This window comes from Scyliorhinus canicula, chromosome 18 (assembly GCF_902713615.1).
Source record: "Scyliorhinus canicula chromosome 18, sScyCan1.1, whole genome shotgun sequence".
Taxonomy (NCBI): domain Eukaryota; kingdom Metazoa; phylum Chordata; class Chondrichthyes; order Carcharhiniformes; family Scyliorhinidae; genus Scyliorhinus; species Scyliorhinus canicula.
Genome location: NC_052163.1, coordinates 2,759,703 through 2,780,173, shown reverse-complemented (window position 1 = coordinate 2,780,173; position 20,471 = coordinate 2,759,703). Strand labels below are relative to the sequence as shown.

The 20,471-nt window shown below is 53.4% G+C and overlaps 1 protein-coding gene across 7 annotated transcripts in view; it reads right to left on the bottom strand.

Annotated features, from left to right (window-relative positions):
- Positions 1-285: 285 nt before the first annotated feature.
- Positions 286-20,471, bottom strand: part of mbtd1 (mbt domain containing 1) — a 232,280-nt gene continuing 212,094 nt past the window's right edge. For 4 of the 7 annotated variants that reach the window (XM_038776647.1, XM_038776644.1, XM_038776648.1 and 1 more), the window contains exons 16-19: positions 13,142-13,186; positions 11,658-11,837; positions 5,425-5,510; positions 286-3,256 (exon numbers count right to left, since the gene is read on the bottom strand). In XM_038776647.1, coding sequence (XP_038632575.1) covers positions 5,473-5,510; positions 11,658-11,837; positions 13,142-13,186 — 263 coding nt within the window. In that variant the 3' untranslated portion in view covers positions 286-3,256; positions 5,425-5,472. The remainder of the gene's footprint in view (positions 3,257-5,424; positions 5,511-11,657; positions 11,838-13,141; positions 13,187-20,471) is intronic. The other 3 variants (XM_038776650.1, XM_038776651.1, XM_038776649.1) reach the window with 2 other exon arrangements.

Genomic DNA, 20,471 nt, shown 5'->3' with positions numbered 1-20,471 from the left:
GTCTTAAAGACACTCAGTGATTTGGTCTCCACGGCTGTCTGCAGCAGAGTTCCACAGATTCACCACCCTCTGGCTGAAGAAATACCTCCTCCTCATCGTGTAACCATTGTATAATTCGATAACGGAGACCAACTTTCAGGATCAACAAGGAATGTAGTCTGATCATTTCCATCAATTTTCACACACGTCTTAAGTTCAGACAAAACTGGATTTCAGCTCCAAAAGCTGGTTCCCTGCCACCCAAACAGATCCAGGGGCCAGGGGCAAACTAAACAACAGTTTCAATCCATTTAAAAGGTTTATTAGGTGTAAAAAATGACCATTTAATGAACAATTTTCATTTCTTTTTACACAAAGCTGTGACTAATGCATCTAATGTTTAGTGAAAAGTCTTTCTCTGAGAAAAAGGAACGGTTTCTGGATGTACAGATGCCGAGGGTGGCAGCTTCTTGCCAATCGCCACTGTACCAAGTAAAAAGGAAAGATTAAATTTGTACAATTATCAATTTGGATTATCAAAATACCTAGCGAAAACAATATATAAATCCCACTGTTAGCTACCACATTGCTGCCCTGCTCGATGTGGCAGGGAAAGAATGGCTAGGAACTATGTATATCTTTTTTTCCCTTTTTGTCATTTTATCAAAATTGGTGCGACTCTAGAACAGGAAGAGAATAGAAGGTTCCTGAATCAAATCACAGTTTCTCAAAATCCCTCTGATAAGAAATGATGATCCATATTAAAGATTTATGTAGCACCATATTACAAAGATCAGGGTGATCTCACATTGTGTAAATTAAAACTGCTGACACTCGTGTCTGTTCTTGACGCAGGATTGGCTCTTCAGGGGCTGTAAGCAACACCACAATGTCCATTTTCTGAATAAAGAACCAATATTTCTGAGGAAAGTACAAGTGTGCAAAGCAGATTGTTGCTATGGGGTGGGAATTGGCACTGACAGGGGCCTGCAATTCCATCCAGCCCCATTCTCCCTGCAACATGCTTTACACACCTACCATTCTCACACACAGATAGGGGAGGAGAACTACATTGGGTTACAGTCACAATGTCAGAAACAGCAGCTGATAGGAGATGTGGAGGATGATTGCATGATCTCGCACTCAGGAGATTCGCAAGCAGGACAGCTTGGTCATCAGTCAGGTTGAAGACTCTCAAATAAGGTTTACTATTAAATTCAACGCTTACATTATAAATGGTGCTCGTCAAGCGATTATGTTGCTAAATTTAATGCATAACCTCCTGGAATAAGCAGACACTTAAAGGAGAAAAAAACCCACACCTTGTGGGCAACCCTTGACCAGATGTCTGAAAAGGCAGCATTGGTCTCTGGGAATTGTGGGAGAGTTTAGTGACTGTCTACATCCCTTCCTCCTGCAGAAATCCAAGGCCTGAGCTGCTGTGTTGTCACGAGGCAGTACCCGATTCTCCTACACAAGCACCATGTCCAGCTTCTCAAACGAAGAATGGAAAGCATATTGATCGAATCCTGTATCCTCGGATCCCACAGCACTAATCTCAGGGCTTGCATGCAGCCAGAACATCAACATCGCCCTGTTAAAGTCAATGTCTTCAGATTCTTTGCTGATAAATCCCAGCAGAGCAGAAAGAAGCTGAGAAGTCACAAGTAATGCACCTTTATTGACTCCTTCCAACTGCACCTCTGCATGGGCTCTATGACATCTATACACGGGATCAGGAGGTGGACTGTGTCAGTTTTTGAAAAACCTAGTGTTCATGTTGGTAACAGAGTGACAGAATCAGAAGACGGGTGCCTCCTATTTATTCTATGTAGTTACAACAGTGTGGGATATTTAAAGTAAGTGAAACCAGACCCGGCTTGCGGTCCAGCATGTTAAGCAGTAAATGTTTGCCCACTGCTGCCTGGATGGTGAGTACAGGGAGGGAAGGAAGATGGTGAGTATGAAAAAGAATCCCTCCCTCCCAAAGCCACCAAGTGACTGGTTACAGCAGGCTCCCTGCCTGCATTCTTGGCCCAGGGTTTTTTTTAAATACACTTAAATAGTGTCTCTTGCAGATGTTACCATTTTGATCATCGAGGTGAGGCAGGAGTTGTGAGGAGGAATCCGAACTTGAATTTCAAACTAAGGGCAAAAAGAAAGACTGAAGATGCAGCACAGCAGGAGGCCAACTTGGTCAATGCGATCCAGCCAGAATTTGCTGATTTCAGATGCTCGCTTCAGCACCAGACTTCCAATCACCTCAAATATTCCCTCATTAGCGTTAAATAATAGGAAAATTAAACAGCATCAAAAACCGGGTTGAGCATAAGAATAGAGATAGAGAGAGAACCAACGTAGTTACTCGTGAGGCTCCAGAAGCAACATAAGAATCAATTTAAGTTAATAAATGTTGTCACGTAGACTTCAGTCCTTGTGGGGTGCACACCACACTCGACAATAAAACACTACTGGCTCAGAGTATGAGAACTGGCTGCACCCTAGATACACATGCACACACACAGGCAGAGTCAGCGAAACCAGGCATCAACTTCCTGAGAGGGATTTTTCTTCTTGTTTTATACATTATACTTAAAAAAAACAACCAAGTTCAACCTCGATTGACGAAATGAAGTGGAACAGTCTGGTGTGTGATGTCTATGGAGGATGCAGAAGCATTGGAAGTTAACATAACTTCACCTGAATGTGTAGTGACAGAACACTGTCATGTGAGCATTTCACCAAAAAAAGTTAAACACCAAAAACATCTCCCCTCCCACCAGCAAAATAACTTCAAGTACAGTATACAAGAACGTCCAACATGGGAACTGAAAACTTGAGTCTCTTTTTTTCACCCACCCTGAACCAGAAAAAAACTGTCCAAATGTACAGTAAAAAATAATCCCGGAGCTGCCTGCTATAGCAGCCTGCAATCCCGGAATTGCCTAGCCATGGCAGTCTGTAATCCCGGAACTGCCTAGCCATGGCAGCCTGTAATCCCGGAACTGCCTAGCCATGGCAGCCTGTAATCCCGGAACTGCCTAGCCATGGCAGCCTGTAGGCCCTGTGATCAACTACTCCAGTGTTGGGGATCCAACTGATTAAAAAGAGCAGATGCTTCAGTCAAGGGTCCCTGCTTGATACAAGCTTGGAGGCCGTGTCTTCAAGGTTGCTGGGTTAGCTGCCACGTCACCTTGCTTTCCTGCTAAGGAGACACCGTGGAGGAGCCAGAACTCGGCAACGTCCATAAAATTCACCTCGTGCTTCAGTGGGATCACTGCAGACAGAAAAGGACATGTTACAAAAGTTCAAACAGAAATGATACACAAATGATTTTCGGAGCAATTCTCTGCCTTACCTCTGTTCCTTGTGGGGAAACCTGCAATTTAGACATGACTGAGACAGTCAGGGTTCAGAACGCAGGATATACAAGCTTGGCTGAAACACTGAACAAGGCAATGGGATATCTTTCTAATTTTGCAAGGAAGGGGAGGAAAGAGACCAGAAAAGTGCAAGCTGGAGAATGTCACTTCACACCTACTGTGATCACCAAGTGATGAGGTGCACGAGTGAACTGGACAACACAGTACAAGTGAAACAAACACTAAAGGAGGGCCTCAGGCTGGGCTTGTATCTGCTGGGGTTTCGAAGAGTAAGAGGCGATTTGATTGAAACATACGATCCTGAGGGGTGTGGACAGGGTGGATGTGGAGAAGATGTTTCCTCTTGTGGGAGAATCTAGAACTTGGTCACTATAAAAATAAGGGATCATTTATTTGAGGGAGAGAAGAGGAGAAATTTCTTCTCAGATAGCGTGAGACTCTGGAACTCTCTTCCTCAAAAGGCAGTGGAAGTAGAATCTTTGTATGGCAGAGCTGGATAGATTCTTGATAAAGAAAGGGGTGAAAGGTTATCGGAGGATAGGTGGGAAAGAGGAATTGAAATGACAACCAAATCAGCCATTATCTTATTGAATGGCAGGGCAGTCTGGGGGGGGGGGGGGGGGGGGGGGGGGGGGGAATATGAGACAACGGGATTCTGGTTGTAAATGTGTGCCAGGAAATTATGTTTCACAGAAGCAGCAGGAAATAAGAACAACTTTTCGGTTGAAGACACTCCCTTCCTCTTCAGGCCCAATGTAAATAAATGACAAGCGCTGCTCAGACAGTCAGCCTGATGGTGGCGCTGTGGGACTGATCTACAGCTCCCCACACACAGCGAGACTGGCAAGATCCTGCTCAACTGTTTAAATTATCCCAATTCTATTTAAAGGGTAACAGAGTAACATTTTAAAAGTTAGATTAGATCTGCCATCTGATCAGGTACCCATTTCAAATCAACTGAAGGGCGGCACGGTAGCACAGTGGTTAGCACTGTTGCTTCACAGCACCGGGGTCCCAAGTTCGATTCCCGGCTTGAGTCACTGTCTGTGTGGAGTCTGAACGTTCTCCCCGTGTCTGGGTGGGTTTCCTCCGGGTGCTCCGGTTTCTTCCCACAGCCTAAAGATGTGGTTAGGTGGATTGGCCAGGCTAACTGCGCTTGGTGTCCAAAAGGTTAGGAGGGGTTACAGGTATAGGGTGGAGGTGTGGGGTTAGGTACAGTGCTCTTTCCAAGGGCCGGTGCAGACTTGATGGGACGAATGGTCTCCTTCTGCTCTGTAAATTCGATCATTCTGTAAAGAATGATGTGGAGATGCCGGCGTTGGACTGGGGTGGGTACAGTAATAAGTCTTTGTTTTGTTTCGAATCACTCGCTTTCGGACAGTGCTCTTTCAATGCTCCGAAAGCTAGTGATTCGAAACAAACCTGTTGGACTTTAACCTGGTGTTGTCAGACTTCTTTCTATAAAGAATGGAAGAGATAGAACCCAACACACAGGGAGGTGTTGCAGAGGGGCCCCAATAGAGAAGCATCACATCTGTAACCACTTTATAAAACAGAAGATTTATATCCTCAACTCTTCGCAGTTCTCCACAACTCCATCAGACCCATCAGACCAGACACTCTCTCTGCTCTCCACCTGACAGCTCCAATTGGGTGTGGTCATAAAAAGGGCGAAGGACTGTGCCAACGTTATAAATGTGCTGACACAACACTGCTGACGACACACAAACCACTCGTCTGTGCACAGCTCAGACTCCAGCTAAGTCAGCCCCACCCGATCTGTAACCACACTTTCCAGGGACAACTCGATTCCATTTCTCTATACCCCCACCCTATCCACGCCCCACTGTAACCCCCACAGAACAGTTCCTCTGCCTGGTTACCAGCTCCAGAGGCACCTCAGTCTCAGGTCCTTGAGCAGAGCCTGGAGGGGTCACCATCCAATGCCCCTCCCCATCACACAGCTAATTACACACATGACATTGACAAGTTTGGCAAACGAGGCTAGCTGCTGCCTTTGGAAATGCTGACACAATAAGGAGATTTACTGCTTTTCACCTACCTGGTAGCTGCCAGTAAACACTGTGGAGAGATGGCCGGCAGCCTTAGGTCACCAAATGATGATGTCTCGGTGCTTACTGCTGCTGGCTGAAATACACAGGGAAATGAGACAGGTCAGTAGGCCAGCAGGCTGCTCACATACACACAGCACCCATCAGCTAGTGACTACCAACCACAAAAGTAACCCACTAAAGGAGAAGAGAATTATATGTTAAAGCGACTCTGCACCACAGGCTGCAGTAAAGACAGTGTGGGGAAGAGGTCAGCGCACACAGCAAAGCAAGCCCATGTTACCATAGCCGTTATTGGAGGGTGGACTGGGGGGGGGGGGGGGGGGAACGGGGCAGACAACCACAAGCTCTCCAAGGAGGCAAAGCAGTGGGCAGGATTAAGCATTGCAAAGTGGCAATGATGGAAAACTGGAATTGCTGATGCTGCAGGAATCATCAGGCCAACCTCTGGCGTGTGTATTCCCCAACCTCCACCACCACCCCACCTCCTGAAGGCCAGCTGGTGGAAAATGATAGGACTGGACAAATGAGAGTAATGCAACAGGCAAATGAATGATGCCTATCCATTGCTGAACTGGATAAAAGCAAATTACTGCGGATGCTGGAATCTGAAACGAAAGGGAAAATGCTGGAAAATCTCAACAAGTCTGGCAGCATCTGGAGGGAGAAAAGAGCTAACGTTTCCAGTCCGATGATTCATTGTCAAAGCTTTGACAAAGAGTCATCGGACTCGAAACGTTAGCTCTTTCCTCTCACTACAGATGCTGCCAGACTTGCTGAGATTTTTCAGCATTTTCCCTTTCATTGCTGAACTGGACTGTGTACCTCAGTCAGGATGGGATTTTAGACATGACACTAATACCATCACACATCTTGGTTTCTTCCGAGGAGGGAGTTTCAAAGTTAGTCAGAGAATCAATATTACAGGACAATCAGGGAACGCAGAACTGAGGAACTTTTGACCATCATCAACCCTCAAAACACATGGCTGCTCCCCTTATACATGAGCAGCTATTGGCTGGCATTGAAAGATCAACTAAACCCCAGGTGCTTATTGACAGCATTAAAAACAAAGTGAGAAAATCATATAATCCCTGCAGTGCAGGAGATCAGTTGGCCCATCGAGTCTGCACTAACCCTTCGAAAGACCGTCTCACCTCGTCCCAATCCCCCACCATATTCCTACAATCCCACCCTCGGGGGTAATTTATCATAACCAATCCACATAGCTTTGGGCCGTGGGAGGAAACCGGAGCCCCCGGAGGACCCCACGCAGACGCGAGGAGAAAGTGGAAACACTACACCGTCACCCAAGGCCGGAACGGAACCCGGGTCCCTGGCACTGAGGCAGCATTGTTAACCCGGGTCCCTGGCGCTGTGAGGCAGCAGTGTTAACCAGGGCCCCTGGCACTGTGAGGCAGCAGTGTTAACCCGGGTCCCTGGCGCTGTGAGGCAGCAGTGTTAACCAGGGCCCCTGGCACTGTGAGGCAGCAGTGCTAACCCGGGTCCCTGGCACTGTGAGACAGCAGTGTTAACCCGGGTCCCTGGCACAGTGAGACAGCAGTGTTAACCCGGGTCCCTGGCGCTGTGAGGCAGCAGTGTTAACCAGGGCCCCTGGCACTGTGAGGCAGCATTGTTAACCAGGGCCCCTGGCACTGTGAGGCAGCAGTGTTAACCCGGGTCCCTGGCGCTGTGAGACAGCAGTGTTAACCCGGGTCCCTGGCACTGTGAGGCAGCATTGTTAACCAGGGCCCCTGGCACTGTGAGGCAGCAGTGTTAACCCGGGTCCCTGGCGCTGTGAGACAGCAGTGTTAACACGGGTCCCTGGCACTGTGAGGCAGCAGTGTTAACCCGGGTCCCTGGCACTGTGAGGCAGCAGTGTTAACCCAGGTCCCTGGCACAGTGAGACAGCAGTGTTAACCCGGGTCCCTGGCACAGTGAGACAGCAGTGTTAACCCGGGTCCCTGGCACTGTGAGACAGCAGTGTTAACCCGGGTCCCTGGCGCTGTGAGGCAGCAGTGTTAACCCGGGTCCCTGGCACTGTGAGGCAGCAGTGTTAACCCGGGTCCCTGGCACTGTGAGACAGCAGTGTTAACCCGGGTCCCTGGCTCTGTGAGACAGCAGTGTTAACCCGGGTCCCTGGCACTGAGGCAGCAGTGTTAACCCGGGTCCCTGGCACTGTGAGGCAGCAGTGCTAACCCGGGTCCCTGGCACTGTGAGGCAGCAGTGCTAACCCGGGTCCCTGGCACTGTGAGGCAGCAGTGTTAACCAGGGTCCCCGGCACTGTGAGGCAGCAGTGTTAACCAGGGCCCCTGGCACTGTGAGACAGCAGTGTTAACCAGGGTCCCAGGCACTGTGAGGCAGCAGTGCTAACCCGGGTCCCTGGCGCTGTGAGGCAGGAGTGTCAACCCACGTCCCTGGCACTGTGAGGCAGCAGTGCTAACCAGGGTCCCCGGCACTGTGAGACAGCAGTGTTAACCCGGGTCCCTGGCATTGTGAGACAGCCGTGTTAACCCGGGTCCCTGGCACTGTGAGAGAGCAGTGTTAACCCGGGTCCCTGGCACTGTGAGGCAGCATTGTTAACCAGGGCCCCTGGCACTGTGAGGCAGCAGTGTTAACCCGGGTCCCTGGCGCTGTGAGACAGCAGTGTTAACCCGGGTCCCTGGCACTGTGAGGCAGCAGTGTTAACCCGGGTCCCTGGCACTGTGAGGCAGCAGTGTTAACCCGGGTCCCTGGCACAGTGAGACAGCAGTGTTAACCCGGGTCCCTGGCACAGTGAGACAGCAGTGTTAACCCGGGTCCCTGGCACTGTGAGACAGCAGTGTTAACCCGGGTCCCTGGCGCTGTGAGGCAGCAGTGTTAACCCGGGTCCCTGGCACTGTGAGGCAGCAGTGTTAACCCGGGTCCCTGGCACTGTGAGACAGCAGTGTTAACCCGGGTCCCTGGCTCTGTGAGACAGCAGTGTTAACCCGGGTCCCTGGCACTGAGGCAGCAGTGTTAACCCGGGTCCCTGGCACTGTGAGGCAGCAGTGCTAACCCGGGTCCCTGGCACTGTGAGGCAGCAGTGCTAACCCGGGTCCCTGGCACTGTGAGGCAGCAGTGTTAACCAGTGCCCCTGGCACTGTGAGGCAGCAGTGTTAACCCGGGTCCCTGGCACTGTGAGGCAGCAGTGTTAATCCGGGTCCCTGGCACTGTGAGGCAGCAGTGTTAACCCGGGTCCCTGGCACTCAGGCAGCAGTGTTAACATGGGTCCCTGGCACTGTGAGAGAGCAGTGTTAACCCGCGTCCCTGGCACTGTGAGGCAGCAGTGCTAACCAGGGTCCCCGGCACTGTGAGACAGCAGTGTTAACCGGGGTCCCTGGCACTGTGAGGCAGCAGTGTTAACCCAGGTCGCAGGCACTGTGAGGCAGCAGTGTTAACCAGGGTCCCTGGTCCGGTGAGGCAATAGTGCTAACCAGGGTCCCTGGCACTGAGACAGCAGTGTTAACCCAAGTCCCTGGCACTGTGAGACAGCAGTGCTACCCAATGTGCCACCTCAGGAACATGGCGCTGTTAAACATTGCAGGGTTGGGGAAGGGTAGGTTCACAGTCAGGATGGTTTGGTCCTGTGCATGATTTGAGGATCATCTGATCATGGTGTGGTAGATAGTTAACCAAGACAGCCAGGGACCTCCTTACCTCATGAAAATCCATCCTGTTATGCAGGAGCACTGTGGTTAGCACAATGGCTTCACAGCACCAGGGACCCAGGTTCAATTCCTGGCTTGGGTCACTGTCTGTGCGGAGTTTGCATCTTCTCCCCGTGTCTGCGTGGGTTTCCTCCGGGTGCTCCGGTTTCCTCCCACAAGTCCCGAAAGATGTGCTGTTAGGTGAATTGAATATTCTGAATTCTCCCTCTGTGTCCCTGAACAGGCGCTGGAATGTGGCGACTAGGGGCTTTTCACAGTAACTTCATTGCAGTGTTAATGTCAGCCAACTTGTGACAATAAAGATGATTATTATGAATAGACTCTGGTGAAACAGAAATAGTGCCCATAGCCAAATAACCATTGCATTGCAGGAGCACAGATGAAGAACAGAATCTCACGAAGGCCTTCAGGATCAAAGTTAACATGGTTTTACAAAAGGGAAATCGTAGGAACATTAAGAAACAGCAGGCCTGGCCCATTTGGCCCTCAAGCTTTCTCTGCTATTTAATATGACTGTGGCTGAGTTGACTCAGCCGTAACTCCACTTTCCTGCCTGTCCCCCATGAACCAGGACTCTCTTGTAGGTCAAAGATCATGTCTGACAGAGTTTTTTGAGGATGTAACTAGAGTGGTGGATAAACGGGAATGATTGTAATATATTTGGATTCCAAAGGCATTCAACAGGTACTACAGAAAAGTTTAACAGAGAAGATTGGACCTCATGGAGTGGAGTAATATATTAGTATGGATAAAGGATGACTTAATGGACAGAATTCCAGAAGGATCAGCACTGGGACCTTAGCTACCCACAAACTGTATGAGTGACTTAGGTAGAGAGAGACTGAGTAACGTATCCAAGTTTGCTGACAATACAAAGTGAGGTGTAAATGCTAACTATGAGGAAGACACAGGCAGCTTAAGTGGGCAACAAGATGGCAGATGGAGTCTAACATGGGGAAATGTGAAGTTATTCATTTGATAGTCAAGGTGGAAAATAATTTTTGTAAAAAAGCTGCAAAAAGTTGATGTTCAGAAAGTCTGGGTGCACACGGAACACAAAGTTACCATGCAGGCTCTGGGTGCACACGGAACACAAAGTTACCATGCAGGCTCTGGGTGCACACGGAACACAAAGTTACCATGCAGGCTCTGGGTGCACACGGAACACAAAGTTACCATGCAGGCTCTGGGTGCACACGGAACACAAAGTTACCATGCAGGCTCTGGGTGCACACGGAACACAAAGTTACCATGCAGGCTCTGGGTGCACACGGAACACAAAGTTACCATGCAGGCTCTGGGTGCACACGGAACACAGTTACCATGCAGGCTCTGGGTGCACACGGAACACAAAGTTACCATGCAGGCTCTGGGTGCACACGGAACACAGTTACCATGCAGGCTCTGGGTGCACACGGAACACAAAGTTACCATGCAGGCTCTGGGTGCACACGGAACACAAAGTTACCATGCAGGCTCTGGGTGCACACGGAACACAGTTACCATGCAGGCTCTGGGTGCACACGGAACACAAAGTTACCATGCAGGCACAGCAAGCAATTAAAAAGGCAACTGACATATTGGCCTTCAATGCAAGGGGACTTTGGACCCACAAAGAGGTTTTGCAAACAATTGCAAAGGGATTTCATAGAATCCCGACTGTGCCAGTCCATTGAGTCTGCACCAACCCTTCAAATGAGCACTCTACCCATATCCACCCCACCTTAGCTTGGCCAATCCACCTAGCCCGCACATCTTGGGACCAAGGAAGGAAACTGGAGGAAACCCACTCAGACACAGGCAGAACATAAACTCCACAGCTACCCAAGACCAGAATTGAACCCGGGTAGCTCACACTGAGGCAGCAGCTGTAATCGCTGCCATTGTGTCGCCCTGGTGAATTGGTGAGACCATGCCTTGAAAACAATGTGCAGCTTTGACCTGCACATTTAAAGGAGGATATACTTGGCAGGCAGTACAGTGAAGGTTCAGTAAATTGGTTCTCAAGATAAGACCTCAGGCCTTTTTCTCTCTCAGTTTGAAGAGATGATCTCAATGAAGCATACACGATTGTCAAGGGGCTTAACAGGGTCAGCAGAGCTGGTTTGCTCCTGGCTGGGGGAAGTCTAAAACCCGGCACAGTCTCAGAATCCAGGGCCAATCATTTAGGACTCAGATGATGAGAAATCTTGCCAAGTGTTGTGAATCCTTAAAATTCTCCACCCAAGTGTCATCATTGTTGAATAAATTATATGGCTGTGATAGGCAGATTAGTTTGGTGTCTCAGGGAATCAAGGGATAAGGGGAACGGGTGGGAAAATGGAGTTGAGGCAGGTGGTCAGGCATGACAGTACTGAGGGGCAGAGCAGGCTCGAGGGGCTGGATGATCTCCTCCTGTTGACACAGGAGAGACTGATAGGAAAACAATTACTATGAATTTGCCAAACATACACTTTGACCTTGAACCAGGGGCATTCTGAATGGGATTAACTACATCAAACACAACTCCTTTCATATTACAGCTGTTTGATTACCTGTTCTGAGCCTGGCATTGACCTGTCTGCTAGTGCTGGGAGGCGGGAGGGCCTCCGAGGCTGGAAAGGTTCGATATGGAGGAGTCAACTCATCATCGGCTGAGAAACTGCTGCAGGTCCCGCCACTCTTGGGCAGGATCGGCAGACTGACCGGCTTCTTCCCAACTGGATTCTTCCTTTCTAAACATCAGGTCAAACTTTGTTAAGCTCTCATTATAGCGTTCTAAACTTCTGCACTAAATTCACTATCAATCTTATTAAACACATGGCAGCAGCAGAGCTCAAATGTGTACCTGACCTATTATTGGGCCCTGTTGGAGTCCAGTTGCGCCTGGTGGAAGCTCTACACAATTTGTTTTGGTCCGTGTTTGCTTCTGGGAAATGTGTTCAAGATGAGAGAGCAAAAAGCCACATCAACTGCCACTAAATGTTCCTGCTCAAACTCTCTTGACATTCCCAAATGTAAATAGAGAGTCCGAAAGTCCAGGTTCAGTTCCTAGCCGGTGCTGAATAATCTCTGTATATCCCGGGCAAAGAAAGAGGGGGAAAAAAACAACAGGTCTCCGATTTGTACTCCGGTACATCTGTTTGAAAGTGCACATGAACAGCAATGATCTGCAACATACTGAGCAAGAGAAGCAACTGGAGCATTGCTGGGTAGTGCTTACAGAGATTGAAGCCATCAAAAGGATTACAAACAAATTGGCCCACCGAGCACATGGTTTTAAAATTAGAGATGTTCAACATGTGTCCCGAGAACGTGGAGAGTTTTCACTCAAGGTTTACTGCACAGCAGGTATTTGGAAATGGACAAATACTTCACCCAAGGCTTCATATAACCATATGTAGAACGAAACATCAACCTAGTGCTGAACTGCAGCAAACAATCAGATACAATGCAACGCTCCTGTCTACATCATTTCCATCAAATATTCCCAGGACAGATACAGCACAGGGTTACAGAGTAATGCTCCCCCTAAACTAGCGCCATATGATGGTTACTTTCTGCAAACCCTTGGGAGTAAGATTGCCCAATTAACTTCAAATTAAACAACTCCATACTGTGGCGTGGTGTCTTTTGTAATGAATTTGTAACCGTCTGTCAGGACTAGATATAAAAACGAGCTTTGGAAGGCAAAATTTTCAATAATTACTCCATCTAGTGGCTGAGCAGAAAGAACCTAACCATTAAGAGAAGAGGAGTACCTACAAGAAAAACATCACTGCTCACTCCAACTCTGGTTTCATCAAAATGTTACTCAAGATTTCCACCATCCACAGGATTACTGCTCGCAATTGTTTCTCATTGTCCCTACTAGTCTTTGCACACTATCCTCAGCCATTGGAAGATCCCAGGAGAATCTTACTCAGGCTCAAAAAAACATCCCTGGCCTTGAAGATCACATTCTCAGACCAGAGAATAAGCATGGCTATCAACCCAGTTTCTCGGACTCTGCAACATCACTTGGTTTTCAACAACTCACTCTCTCTCTCTCCAGCCTGCTGCATTCGTGGATGGCCATGTTCCCCTTTAAAGAACAGAAAAAGGTTTGTGATAAAAGGTCATTCAGCCCATCAAGCCCAATCTTTTCACAGTTGATGATAACTCCCTGATAGACCTCACCATTCATCCAGCTCAAGCCTTGACCCTTTTAGATATGTTGACATGAGGACAGGATCAGGCTGGGCTGTGATGTCACTCCAATCAGCAGTCTGCAAAGCATCAGGACCGAGTAAGAACCTCATCAAATGCATCTTGTGGAACCCCAACCCATGGAAGCTGGATTCCTCCAGCACCCCATCTTATTGAAGCAAAACCGTTCACACCATGAGACACTTCAAAAGAAGATGAAAACAATTGGGAACTGGCTCGGGGAGATCACTGTACTCGGCCATGTAAAAGAGCTAAATCTGAGTACACAACATACCCAGGGACAGAGAGAGACGGTCACAGAAACCCTAATAATCTCATTCACAACCAGCCTTTTACTCAGGTTTACTTGCTCTTTGGAAGTGACCAAGAAATCAAGCTTCCAACTCCACTTCACAAAACAGCTTCAATTAACAATATTTCCAAGCAGGTTTGCATCTCAATTCCAAATCTGAAGCAACATGTTTTAGTGTTGAGCATTCCAAGGAACATCACTTACACAGCACAACATTGCTTTTCCTCAATGCGAGAGCCACTTGTGCTGTATGCACTTTTGGCAAGGCTGATTGACAGAGGCTGAAAATATGTGCAGTTATTCTGAAGTCACAAACATGGCTTTCGAACGTAGAATTTAGAGTGCAGGAAGCCGCCATTTGGCCCATCGAGTCTGCACTGGCCCTTGTAAAGAGCACCCCACTTAAGCCCCACGCCTACACCCTTTCCCCGTAACCCCACCTAAATTTTTTGGACACTAAGGACAATTTAGCATGGAGAATCCAGCTAACCTGCACATCTTTGGACTGAGAGAAGAAACCTGAGCACCCGGAGGAAACCCACACAGACACGGGGAGAAAGTGCAGACTCCGCACAGACCGTGACCCAGCGGGGAATCGAACCTGGGAGTAAGTCCGAATGCAGAGTTTATGCATGAGCTGACAGAAAGCGGCCAACAGGAAGAAACAGGCACTAGAAATGGAAACATTCACTATGCCAGTTGCAACATGGGAGTCTCCTAGAGAACCAAGATGGTCAGTCAGGTCAAAGTGCCACCAGCATCTGGGCATATTGGATCCTGCTAATGCCCACTGACCCTGAACTCCCCAAATGGGCAGGTTGAATGGTACCTGTATGATTGCAAGGCAATACTGCAGCATAAATGGGTAAAAAGACACGACTGCAAAAGCAGATTGCATTGCTCGAGTATAATTTCCCCTAAAATAACTGGGTAACCACTGAGCACAAAGGGGCAATTTAGCGTGGCCAGCCCACCTACCCTGCACATCTTTGGGTTGTGGGGGTGAAACCCACGCAAACACAGCGAGAATGTACAAACTCCACACGGATAGTGACCCAGAGCCGGGAGGCAGCAGTGCTAACCACTGCGCCAATCCTTTGATACTTAGCAGAGAGTTCCAGTCCTTTTAACAGGACAAGAATCATGGACTAACACAGAAACAGGACTCGTGATCCATAAATCTGCACTGTATTCTTCTCTAATTAAGCAATGTAGTCTAGTCCTACTTTCCATCAATCCTCACACCCGGAAAAGGAGAACTATACAAGTTCTTTTAGCTACTTGGTTTACACCTGGATTGCACGTGGCAGCGAGAACTGAACTCAATCCTGAAGGGCATTCTCCGCTTTCAAAGACAAAGCATCAACGCGTCTGGGATATCAAAGGTGAAAAAAAAGCTCTGCCGTCATTGGTAGAGAATGCTTCCTGGAAATAGATTCACAGCCTAATCTTCAAACCCGCATTGAAGAGCATATTTCTGAAAATTTGTATTCCTTACACAAGGGTCAACAATTCAACACAGTGCCGCTCGCCATGGCCCCTATTCCCAACCCAGCGCTCCCGCCATGGCCCCTATTCCCAACCCAGCGCTCCCGCCATGGCCCCTATTCCCAACCCAGGACACCGCCATGGCCACTATTCCCAACCCAGGGCTCCCGCCATGGCCACTATCCCCAACCCAGGCCCCCGCCATGGCCCCTATTCCCAACCCAGGGCTCCCGCCATGGCCCCTATTCCCAACGCAGGGCTCCCGCCATGGCCCCTATTCCCAACCCAGGGCTCCCGCCATGGCCCCTATTCCCAACCCAGGGCTCCCGCCATGGCCGCTATCCCCAACCCAGGGCCCCGCCATGGCCCCTATTCCCAACCCAGGGCCCCGCCATGGCCCCTATTCCCAACCCAGGCCCCCGCCATGCCCCCTATTCCCAACCCAGGCCCCCGCCATGGCCCCTATTCCCAACCCAGGCCCCCGCCATGGCCCCTATTCCCAACCCAGGCCCCCGCCATGGCATCCTATTCCCAACCCAGGGCTCCCGCCATGGCCCCTATTCCCAACCCAGGGCTCCCGCCATGGCCCCTATTCCCAACCCAGGGCCCCGCCATGGCAACTATTCCCAAACCAGGGCTCCGCCATGGCCCCTATTCCCAATCCAGGGCTCCGCCATGGTCACTATTCCCAACCCAGGGCCCCGCCATGGCCCCTATTCCCAACCCAGGGCCCCGCCATGGCCCCTATTCCCAACCCAGGGCCCCGCCATGGCCCCTATTCCCAACCCAGGGCCTCGCCATGGCCCCTATTCCCAACCCAGTGCCGCTCGCCATGGCCCCTATTCCCAACCCAGGGCTCCCGCCATGGCCCCTATTCCCAACCCAGTGCTCCCACCATGGTCCCTATTCCCAACCCAGGGCTCCCGCCATGGCCCCTATTCCCAACCCAGGGCCCCGCCATGGCCCTTATTCCCAACCCAGGACACCCCTCCATGGCCCTTATTCCCAACCCAGGGCCCCGCCATGGCCCCTATTCCCAACCCAGGACACCCCTCCATGGCCACTATTCCCAACCCAGGGCCCCGCCATGGCCCCTATTCCCAACCCAGGGCCCCGCCATGGCCCCTATTCCCAACCCAGGGCCCCGCCATGGCCCCTATTCCCAAACCAGGGCCCCCGCCATGGCCCCTATTCCCAACCCAGGGCCCCGCCATGGCCACTATTCCCAACACAGGGCTCCCGCCATGGCCCCTATTCCCAAACCAGGGCTCCTGCCATGGCCCCTATTCCCAACCCAGGGCTCCCGCCATGGCCCCTATTCCCAAACCAGGGCCCCGCCATGGCCCCTGTTCCCAACCGAGGACACCCCGCCATGGCCCCTATTCCCAACCCAGGCTCCTGCGATGGCCCCTATTCCCAACCCAGGACATCCCTCCATGGCCACTATTCCCAACCCAGGGCTCCCGCCATTGCCCCTATTCCCAACCCAGGGCTCCCACCATGGCCCCTATTCCCAAACCAGGGCTCCCGCCATGGCCCCTATTCCCAACCCAGGGACCCCGCCACGGCCACTATTCCCAACCCAGGCCACCGCCATGGCCCCAATTCCCAACCCAGGGCTCCCACCATAGCCCCTATTCCCAACCCAGGGCTCCCGCCATGGCCCCTATTCCAAACCCAGGGGTCCCACCATTGCCCCTATTCCCAACCCAGGCTCCCGCCATGGCCCCTATTCCCAACCCAGTGCCGCTCGCCATGGCCCCTATTCCCAACCCAGGGCCCCACCATGGCCCCTATTCCCAACCCAGGGCCCCCGCCATGGCCCCTATTCCCAACCCAGGGCTCCCACCATAGCCCCTATTCCCAACCCAGGGCTCCCGCCATTGCCCCTATTCCAAACCCAGGGGTCCCACCATTGCCCCTATTCCCAACCCAGGCCCCCGCCATGGCCCCTATTCCCAACCCAGGCCCCCGCCATGGCCACTATTCCCAAACCAGGCCCCCGCCACGGCCCCTATTCCCAATCCAGGGCCCTGCCATGGCCCCTATTCCCAACCCAGTGCCGCTCGCCATGGCCCCTATTCCCAAACCAGGGCCCTGCCATGGCCCCTATTCCCAACCCAGGCTCCCGCGATGGCCCCTATTCCCAACCCAGGGCTCCGCCATGGCCCCTATTCCCAACCCAGGGCTCCCGCCATGGCCCCTATTCCCAAACCAGGGCCCTGCCATGGCCCCTATTCCCAACCCAGGGCTCCACCATGGCCACTATTCCCAACCCAGGGCCCCGCCATGGCCCCTATTCCCAACCCAGGGCCCCGCCATGGCCCCTATTCCCAACCCAGTGCCGCTCGCCATGGCCCCTATTCCCAAACCAGGGCCCTGCCATGGCCCCTATTCCCAACCCAGGGCTCCCGCCATGGCCCCTATTCCCAACCCAGGGCCCCGCCATGCCCCTAATCCCAACCCAGGGCTCCCCCCATGGCCACTATTCCCAAACCAGGGCCCCACCATGGCCCCTATTCCCAACCCAGGGCCCCGCCATGGCCCCTATTCCCAACCCAGGGCCCTGCCATGGCCCCTATTCCCAACCCAGGGCCCTGCCATGGCCCCTATTCCCAACCCAGGGCTCCGCCACGAACCCCATTCCCAAACCAGGGCCCCGCCATGGCCACTATTCCCAACCCAGGCCCCCGCCATGGCCACTATTCCCAACCCAGGCCCCCGCCATGGCCCCTATTCCCAACCCAGGGCCCCCGCCATGGCCCCTATTCCCAACCCAGGGCCCCCGCCATGGCCCCTATTCCCAACCCAGGGCCCCGCCATGGCCCCTATTCCCAACCCAGGCCCCCGCCATGGCCACTATTCCCAACCCAGGGCTCCCGCCATGGCCCCTATTCCCAACCCAGGCCCCCGCCATGGCCCCTATTCCCAACCCAGGACACGCCTCCATGGCCCTTATTCCCAACCCAGGGCCCCGCCATGGCCCCTATTCCCAACCCAGGGCTCCCGCCATGGCCACTATACCCAACCCAGGACCCCGCCATGGTCCCTATTCCCACCTCAGGGCTCCCGCCATGGCCACTATTCCCAACCCAGGGCTCCCGCCATGGCCACTATTCCCAACCCAGGGCCCGCCATGGCCACTATTCCCAACAAAGGGCCCTGCCATGGCCCCTATTCCCAACCCAGGGCCCCGCCATGGCCCCTATTCCCAACCCAGGCCCTCGCCATGGCCCCTATTCCCAACCCAGGCCCCCGCCATGGCCCCTATTCCCAACCAAGGGCCCCCGCCATGGCCCCTATTCCCAACCCAGGGCCCCCGCCATGGCCACTATTCCCAACCCAGGACACCCCACCATAGCCACTTTTCCCAACCCAGGGCTCCCGCCATGGCCCCTATTCCCAACCCAGGGCCCTGCCATGGCCCCTATTCCCAACCCAGGGCTCCCGCCATGGCCACTATTCCCAACCCAGGGCCCCGCCATGGCCACTATTCCCAACCCAGAGCCCCGCCATGGCCACTCTTCCCAACCCAGGACCCCGCCATGGCCCCTATTCCCAACCCAGGCCCCCGCCATGGCCACTATTCCCAACCCAGGGTCCCCGCCATGGCCCCTATTCCCAACCCAGGGCTCCCGCCATGGCCACTATTCCCAACCCAGGGTCCCCGCCATGGCCACTATTCCCAACCCAGGGTCCCCGCCATGGCCCCTATTCCCAACCCAGGGCTCCCGCCATGGCCACTATTCCCAACCCAGGGTCCCCGCCATGGCCCCTATTCCCAACCCAGGGCCACACCACGGCCCCTATTCCCAACCCAGGGGTCCCACCATTGCCCCTATTCCCAACCTAGGCCCCCGCCATGGCCCCTATTCCCAACCCAGGGCCGCTCGCCATGGCCCCTATTCCCAACCCAGGGCCCTGCCATGGCCCCTATTCCCAACCCAGGGCTCCCGCCATGGCCCCTATTCCCAACCCAGGCCCCCGCCATGGCCCCTATTCCCAACCCAGGGCCCCGCCATGGCCCCCATTCCCAACCCAGGGCCCCACCATGGCCCCTAATCCCAACCCAGGGCTCCCGCCATGGCCCCTATTCCCAACCCAGTGCCGCTCGCCATGGCCCCTATTCCCAACCCAGGGCCCCACCATGGCCCCTATTCCCAACCCAGGGCCCCCGCCATGGCCCCTATTCCCAACCCAGGGCTCCCACCATAGCCCCTATTCCCAACCCAGGGCTCCCGCCATTGCCCCTATTCCCAAACCAGGGCCCCACCACGGCCCCTATTCCCAACCCAGGGGTCCCACCATTGCCTCTATTCCCAACCCAGGCCCCCGCCATGGCCACTATTCCCAAACCAGGCCCCCGCCACGGCCCCTATTCCCAATCCAGGGCCCTGCCATGGCCCCTATTCCCAACCCAGTGCCGCTCGCCATGGCCCCTATTCCCAAACCAGGGCCCTGCCATGGCCCCTATTCCCAACCCAGGCTCCCGCCATGGCCCCTATTCCCAACCCAGGGCCCCGCCATGGCCCCTATTCCCAACCCAGGGCTCCCGCCATGGCCCCTATTCCCAACCCAGGGCCCTGCCATGGCCCCTATTCCCAACCCAGGGCTCCACCATGGCCACTATTCCCAACCCAGGCCCCCGCCATGGCCCCTATTCCCAACCCAGGCCCCCGCCATGGCCACTATTCCCAACCCAGGACACGCCTCCATGGCCCTTATTCCCAACCCAGGGCCCCGCCATGGCCCCTATTCCCAACCCAGGGCTCACGCCATGGCCACTATTCCCAACCCAGGGCCCCGCCATGGCCACTATACCCAACCCAGGGCCCCGCCATGGCCCCTATTCCCAACCCAGGCCCTCGCCATGGCCACTATTCCCAACCCAGGGCCCCGCCATGGCCCCTATTCCCAACCCAGGGCTCCCGCCATGGCCCCTATTCCCAACCCAGAGCCCCGCCATGGCCACTATTCCCAACCCAGGGCCCCGCCATGGCCCCTATTCCCAACCCAGGGCTCCCGCCATGGCCCCTATTCCCAACCCAGTGCTCCCGCCATGGCCCCTATTCCCAACCCAGGGCCCCACCATGGCCCCTATTCCCAACCCAGGGCTCCCGCCATGGCCCCTATTCCCAACCCAGTGCCGCTCGCCATGGCCCCTATTCCCAACCCAGGGCCCCGCCATGGCCCCTATTCCCAACCCAGGGCTCCCGCCATGGCCACTATTCCCAACCCAGGACACCCCTCCATGGCCCCTATTCCCAACCCAGGGCCCCGCCATGGCCCCTATTCCCAACCCAGGGCTCCCGCCATGGCCCTATTCCCAACCCAGGGCCCCGCCATGGCCACTATTCCCAACCCAGGCCCCCGCCATGGC